The following is an 8,158-nucleotide window of genomic DNA, read 5'->3' on the forward strand; positions in this document are numbered from 1 at the left end:
ATATGTGGTATATGATTTTTATATGTATGGTAATGTTTATGATTTTCTTGTGTATTTTCACGTTGTCCGTATATATTGTATCTAATTGAGGACATACCCATGTCCACAGTGTATACCCACCTATTTCTACTGAATTATTTAACCAAAGAGGGTGGCAAAAGTGAAACGCTGTATAAAAAGAAAGAGAAAAAAAGGGGCCAAGTCCAGAACAACTCACTACTACTGCTAACCAAGAACTTCAGCAACCAAGGCAATTATCCCAAAATTTACTCTCTTTTGCCAAAGTACAGGACATACCCAGTGGACTTCAAACTTAAAGAAAAAGCAGTAGCTCCTTCGACCACACGTTTCCTTTACTCAAACTCAGCTCTAAAAAGTGTCTTAAGTTGCAATAGCCTCTCTCCAGTACATGAACGAGAATGATTCACTAACTCGCCTCGTAATCTTTCCTGCTATTACTGTTTACATTATCCATCCTCTTCCCCGTAATCTTCCCTGTTAATTGGCCATCTATTTTAAGCCTGTAATTCATCATCTATTCTTCCCCAGATGCGACTCATGACTCATCATCCTTAAAGCATATTTAAAAAAAGGCAAAGAAAGGAATCATAAGCACTCACTCAAAATGGTAATCTCTTTTTCTCTGGACACCGGTCTTGTCAAATACTTATAGCTGTGTATTAATCTCTTTCGGGAACTTTTGCCTTTGACACATTTTTAATCGTGGATATTTGATTTTATTTTTTAATCACCTGATTATGCATATTCAGTTAATTAATATGTAATTACATTTGCAGCCATGTTGACGAAAATTAAAGTAACTCCCTTTTGATGTCCAATATCAAGGCACGTATTATTATTTATTTATCTGTTTATTTATTTATTTATTTATTTTTATTATTATTATTATTTTCTTAAAAACCTGTTTCGAAAAAGGCTAACTCAAAATACGAATATTGTACATGGCAACTTGTTGATATTTTTTTTCGTCACATGATTCTCCAGAGTTTTTGAAGTGTGTGTAATCCAACACAGATTGTCTCACTTTGATGCCAGTTTCAGATTCTGCCATGGGAATTAAAACACAGTAATTCAAAGGTATCCATAATTTAATGGAGTACATAAATTTGAAAAAAAAAATTAAATGTACAAAAATAATTTTAAATATGAAAGAACATGTGTACAACGAAGATGAAGAAATGGAGAGAAAAGAACATCGGAATGCGCAGCCGAAATCCTGGTCACGTGATCCTTATCGAGATGGGCCTGTGTGCGGGAAAAAATGTTTACTATTAATTTATATTTTTTCATGAAAGATTAAAAAAAAAAAGACATTCGATTATCTTCTCTAAAGTCTATATGAAATTTTATAAATTATTGTTTATTTTTTATAAGGTATATAACTTCATATATTTGTCTTTTGTCATAAATTGATATAGTTTGATAATAATGCTATTTCATGACATACCTTTTTGTTATACGATGTTATAAAGCAAATCTAAAAACAATGTCTGTGTAATCTATTATATAAGATCTTACAAAACATTTTGGATATTACTTTATATATGCACTTTGCAATATTGATTTCAAGTGAATTCAACTTTCTATGATAGAAGAGAGAGAGAGAGAGAGAGAGAGAGAGAGAGAGAGAGAGGGAGGGAGAGAGAGAGAGAGAGAGAGAGAGAGAGAGAGAGGGAGAGAGAGGGTGAGAGAGAGAAGAAGAAGAGAGAGAGAGACTGAGAGAGAGAGAGAGAGAGTGAGAGAGAGAGAGAGAGGAGGGATGAGAGGGTGAGAGTGAGAGAGAGAGAGAGAGAGAGAGAGAGAGAGAGAGAGAGAGAGAGAGGAGAGAGAGAGAGAGAGAGGGTGAGAGAGAGAAGAAGAAGAGAGAGAGAGACTGAGAGAGAGAGAGAGAGAGAGAGAGAGAGAGAGGGAGAGAGAGAGAGAGAGAGAGAGATGGATAGACAAGTAGATATGGATAGATAGATAGATATATAGATAGATAGATCGACAGACAAAGACACACACACACACACACACACACAGAGTAAGAGAGAGAGAGAGAGAGAGAGAGAGAGAGAGAGAGAGAGAGAGAGAGAGAGGAAGAAGAGAGAGAGAGACTGAGAGAGAGAGAGAGAGAGAGAGAGAGAGAGAGAGGGAGAGAGAGGTGAGAGAGAGAAGAGAGAAGAGAGAGAGAGACTGAGAGAGAGAGAGAGAGAGAGAGAGAGAGAAAGTAAGAGTGGAAGAGAGAGAGAGAGAGAGAGAGAGAGAGAGAGACAGACAGACAGAGAGAAAGAAGAGAAAGGCCACATAACTTACCAAAGACATTGTTGAAACCTCTGGCGAGGAAACCCATCATGTTGTTAAATGTTCTCCTGCTGGTGTTCATCATGTTGGAGGTCATGCTGTGGAACAGATAAGATAACTCTGACTCTGATAACTCTGATAACAGCTGACAGATAAGATAACTCAAATCACGCTGAAGAATAATGAGGAAATAGCAAAAATGATAATAATGCTGAGGATGATAATGAAATAACAAATAACAACAACAAAAAAAAAAAATCCTGAGGATGATAATGAGAAAATAACTAAAAAACTTAAATAATGCAGAGCATGATAATTGAGGAAAAAGAGGAAAACTGATGAAAGGGAGTCATAGCAGAGGGAAAAACTATCTTAAATACTGTCTTGCACCACTTCGAAGAAAGTGTATCCTAAAAGACGAAGGAATTGTGAATGAACTTGCCGGTGAATGAACTTGGTGGTGAATGAACTTGGTGGTGAATGAACTTGGTGGTGAATGAACTTGGTGGTGAATGAACTTGGTGGTGAATGAACTTGGTGGCGAATGAACTTGGTGGTGAATGAACTTGCCGGTGAATGAACTTGGTGGTGAATGAACTTGGTGGCGAATGAACTTGGTGGCGAATGAACTTGGTGGTGAATGAACTTGGTGGCGAATGAACTTGGTGGTGAATGAACTTGGTGGTGAATGAACTTGCTTGTGAATGAACTTGGTGGTGAATGAACTTGGTGGTGAATGAACTTGGTGGTGAATGAACTTGGTGGTGAATGAACTTGGTGGTGAATGAACTTGGTGGTGAATGAACTTGGTGGTGAATGAACTTGGTGGTGAATGAACTTGGTGGTGAATGAACTTGGTGGCGAATGAACTTGGTGGTGAATGAACTTGGTGGTGAATGAACTTGGTGGCGAATGAACTTGGTGGTGAATGAACTTGGTGGTGAATGAACTTGGTGGCGAATGAACTTGGTGGTGAATGAACTTGGTGGTGAATGAACTTGGTGGTGAATGAACTTGGTGGCGAATGAACTTGGTGGTGAATGAACTTGGTGGTGAATGAACTTGGTGGTGAATGAACTTGGTGGCGAATGAACTTGGTGGTGAATGAACTTGGTGGTGAATGAACTTGCCGGTGAATGAACTTGCCGGTGAATGAACTTGGTGGTGAATGAACTTGGTGGTGAATGAACTTGGTGGTGAATGAACTTGGTGGTGAATGAACTTGGTGGTGAATGAACTTGGTGGTGAATGAACTTGGTGGTGAATGAACTTGGTGGCGAATGAACTTGGTGGTGAATGAACTTGGTGGTGAATGAACTTGGTGGTGAATGAACTTGGTGGTGAATGAACTTGCCGGTGAATGAAGTTGTTGGTGAATGAACTTGGTGGTGAATGAACTTGGTGGTGAATGAACTTGGTGGTGAATGAACTTGGTGGTGAATGAACTTGGTGGTGAATGAACTTGGTGGTGAATGAACTTGCTGGTGAATGAACTTGGTGGTGAATGAACTTGGTGGTGAATGAACTTGGGGTGAATGAACCCTTGGGTGTAAATAAAATTTTGGGGGGGAAAATAAAATTGGTGGGAAGGAATTTGGGGGTTTTGGAATGAATTGGTGGTGAATGAACTTGGGGTGAAGAACTTGGTGGTGAATAAACCTTGGGGGAATGAACTTGGTGGCGAATGAACTTGGTGGTGAACGAACTTGGTGAGATGGAGAAGCAATAAGGCGAAACGGCCCCTTTGGTATTTACGCGAATGTCGACGTTCCTCCCTGTGTTGTTTTATATCAGTTTTATATTAGATAACAAGATTTTCAAAATGATAATAAATGAAAAATAAAATAAATAAATAGGTAGATTAATTGAATAAAATAGGTGAAAATAGAATAAAAATGAACACATTAACAGCATCAGATAGTTCATTACAATAAACGATTTTTTTTTTCTTTCCCTTCCCTCTCCTCTTTTTCCCTTCCCCTTTTCTCTCTCTCTCTCTCTATCTCTCCTCTCCCTCTCTCCCCCTCCCCCCCTCTCTCTCTCTCTCTCTCTCTCTCCTCTCTCTCTTTTCCTCTCCTTTTTCCTCTCTCTCTCTCTCTCTTTCTCTCTCCCCTCCTCCCCCTCTCCCCTCTCTTTTCCCTCCCCTTCTCCCCTCTCTCCCCTCTCCCTCCTTCCCCTTCTCTCTCTCTCTCTCTCCTCTTTTTCTCTCTCTCACTCTTTTCCCCTCTCTCTCTCTCCCTCTCCCCTCCCTCTCTCCCCCCCCTCCCCCTCTCTCCCCCCCCCCCCTCCCCCCTCTCTCCCTCTCCCTCTCCCAAGATCATATCCCCTTCCCGCTGCGTTCCCACCAAACCGCCGCAGGCCACTCACTGGTTGATGTCTTGGCCGACGCCGGTGAAGAAGTCAGTCGTTGAATCGACGGCGGGGGTTTAAAAATGTTCTGGGGGCCCGAGCCGGGGCCCCCCGGTCAGGAGGCAAGCAAACGCCCCCAAAAGGGCCAGGCAGGTTTGCTACAAAGCCCCTATTTTGTTCGAGAAGGGGGGGGAGGGGATTGGGGTTTTTATTTGGGGTGTTTTTTGTTTGCTTATTCTATCATTTAGCTATTTTGTTATGTATATATATATTTTTTTTGGGGGGGAGGGGTGGGAGAGGTGGGTGTATATATATTTTTTTTTTTTTTTTTTTTTTGGGGGGGAGGCAAGTGGGGGGGAAAGGGTTTTTTCCAAAACGAGCAGGGACGGGAAAATAAAGAAGTCAGCTGACTGGGGAAAGGTCTTTTGGTGATTGGAGAAAAAAAGGAACCACCTGAAAAGGAGTCAGCCAAACCAAATATGAAAATTAGCGGGAACCCCTTTAACCCCCGCAAATCAGCTTATTGTTAACAGGCATATAAACGGCAAAACACAGTTTAAAGCTGACAGTTGGCAAATTTAAAAAATACTTGCCCACTGAAAACAAAAAAAGTTGTATGTGTAAGAGTTTGGGTTGGTTATATTTGAAAACAGAAAGCTGAAAGTGCAAACCCAAAACCCGATTAGAAAAATTGGGACTGGGAAAAAGCAAATTTGCTGATGTTTTATTAAAAAGGGGAAAATATGAAAAACTAATATAAATTACGTATTTTGGGTTTTGTGAAGATGACAAACATGGGTTTTCGAAAAAATACTTTCGGTCATAATTTTATTTAAATTTTTTTTTTTTTTTAACGACGATTCATGTTGTGTCTCAGTGACTCGAAAACATGATCTAATTTCACAATTTAGAATGATCCCAAAGTTACAAAAATAAGTTATCTGTTGAAAAGACATGGATGGGAGAGAATAATTTTCCCTAAATTGGGGAAAAGGATGCCGGGGATTATTTTTTATGCAGTTTTTTTTTTTTTTTTTTTTTTTTTTTTTTTTTTTTTTTTTTGTTTGTTTGTGTGTGTGTGTGTGTGTGTGTGTGTGTGTGCGTAATCGCCACGGCATTTCTTCCAATGTGGAAATTATTCTTCATGTTGCACCCTAATTTTTCTTTTCTTTTTTTTTCAAAATCTATCTGTACAGATCATGGCACTACGATCGTTCCAAGTAAACCACCAGCTCTTAAAAAAAAAAAAAAAAAAAAAAAAAATTTTACTTATTTTTCAAATGTCTTATTGTAATTATTTTTTCTCACCGAACGCTCTCCCTTACAGTATTTTCACCCTTCCCCTTTTGGGTTTTTATCTTTCCTTCGTTATTCCTTCGCACCACAAGCGCACCGCGAGAAGGGAAGACGCTGGCCTACCTTTGCTTCAGGTGAGAATGACCAGCTGTGTGTGTCTGTCTGTGCGGGATGCCTCGTCTTATATACGTACCTCGAGGGGTGGGGGGGGGGGGTGGGGGGTTTGGGGGGGGGGGATGTCCCGAGGCAGGGAGGAAGGCAGGATGCTTGGGGGGGGGGGGGGAGGGATAGGGGAGGGGAATGGGAATAGGGGGAGGGTGGGAGGGTGAAGAGGAGGGGAAAAGGAGGGGGTGGAGGAAAGAGGGAGGGAAAGGGGGGGGAAGGGTGGGCGAAAGAGGGAGGTGGGGAAGGGGAGAGGAAGAGGCGTGGGTGTAGGGAAAGGGGAAAGAGTGGGGAGGGGTGGGAGGGTGAAGGGGAGGGGGGGGGCAGGGAGGATGAATGAAAGCCAAAGGGGGGTGGGGGGGGAGGGCAGTAAGGGGGTAGAAGATAAAAGGCCCTGGAAAAGGGGGGTAGGAGGGAAAATTAAGAAAGGAAAGGGCGGGTTAAAGGGGGGGGGAAGGGGGGGGGGAGGGGAGGCGGGAGGGAAGGGAGGTGGAAGGGGGGGGGGGAGGCCCCCTTTTTAAATTAAAGGGGGAAAACGAGAAACGGTTGCAGTAGGGGGGGGGAGGGAGGGAGGGAGGGATGAAGCGGGCGGTAATAAGGAAGCCCCCCCCCCCTCTCCCTTTTCCCCCAAAAACCCGGGTTTTTCCCCTCCCCCCACGAGTCCCGAAATGGGGCCCTGGCACGGGGTTTTGAGGGGGACGAGTTTTCCCCTTGGGGTGACGAAATGGCGCTTAAGCTTTTCACGGTCCCCGGGTTCAGCTCTCGGAAGAAGCTCTGCCTCCGCCCTCCTCTGATTCCTCCTCTCCCTCTTTTCCGTTCCCCTTTTTTCCTTCCTTTTGGTCCTCCTTTTTTCTTCCTCTTTCGTATCCCCTCTCTTTCCTCCTCCTCCTATTCCTCTTCTTTTCTTCTTCTTCTTTCCTCTTTTTTTATCTTCTTTCTTCTTCTTCTTCTTCTTCATTATCTCCTTTTTTTTTTTCTTTATCTTTTTCCTTTCTTCTTTTCTTCTTCTTTTTTTTTTCGGGGGGGTTTTTTAAATGTTCCGCCTCCTTTTCTTTTTTCCTTACTCTCTTGCTCCCCTTTTTCCTTTTCCTTCTTCCCTTTTCCCTTTCCCCTCCCCCCTTTTTTCCTCTTCCTTTTTTTCCCCTCCCCTATAACCTTTTTTCCTTTCCTTGTTCCAAAAATTCTCCGATGGTACTGTCACATTCCCCGGGGTTTGAAATCTTCTATGCAAATCAGCTTTTCAAAAATTATCAATATTATTTTTTTCTTTTTTATAATAAAGGGAGTAAACATCTTTTTTTTTATACTTTTTATTATATCATTATAGTATTAAAACAGTAACAATAGCAATGGCAACTATGGCAAAACTGAGAAATATGATGATAACAAACAACGGTAAAATGGCAACTAGTAACAATGGTATCGTTACAAGTATTGGTATTGCAAGTATCAGCAATAGTGGGAAGTAGTGTCTGTAGTCGTAATAATGATGATAATGATAACAACAACAACAAAATAACAACAACAAACAACAACAACAACAACAACAACAAAATAACAGCAACAACAACAAACAACAACAACAATAACAACAACAAAAAATGATAATGGTAATAATGATGATGATTGTAATAATAATAAAAACAATAATAATAATGATGATGATAATGATAATTCTGTTGGTAATAATAATTATAACTAAAATTATAATAATGAGGATTGTAATAATAATGATAATGATAATAATAATAATAATAATAATAATAAAATAATATTAATATATATATAATATAAATAATAAATATAATAATAATAACAATAATGATAATAATAACATTAATAATGATAATAATAATAATAATAATAATAATAATGAACATTCATAATAATAATGGTAATGATAAGGATGATAATAAAAATCATAATGATATGACAATGTAATAAGAGTATAAAAAGAAAGATAATACCAACATTATTATAACAATAAAAAAAATAAGAGTGATAATAGTAACAACAACAATAATGATAATAACTAAAATAGCTATGA

At 40.0% G+C, this 8,158-nt stretch overlaps 1 protein-coding gene across 1 annotated transcript; it reads right to left on the minus strand.

Annotated features, from left to right (window-relative positions):
* Positions 1–937: 937 nt before the first annotated feature.
* LOC119595287 (fibrous sheath CABYR-binding protein-like) lies at positions 938–5,854 on the minus strand. Its single transcript, XM_037944444.1, has 4 exons — positions 5,848–5,854; positions 2,747–3,846; positions 2,317–2,476; positions 938–1,065 (listed from the first exon to the last, which is right to left on the minus strand). The coding sequence occupies exons 1-4, from the start codon at positions 5,852–5,854 to the stop codon at positions 938–940; spliced, it is 1,395 nt and encodes a 464-aa protein (XP_037800372.1).
* Between the last annotated feature and the right edge of the window lie 2,304 nt (positions 5,855–8,158).

The sequence above is a fragment of the Penaeus monodon genome, chromosome 35, assembly GCF_015228065.2.
Source record: "Penaeus monodon isolate SGIC_2016 chromosome 35, NSTDA_Pmon_1, whole genome shotgun sequence".
NCBI classification, from domain to species: Eukaryota; Metazoa; Arthropoda; class Malacostraca; order Decapoda; family Penaeidae; genus Penaeus; species Penaeus monodon.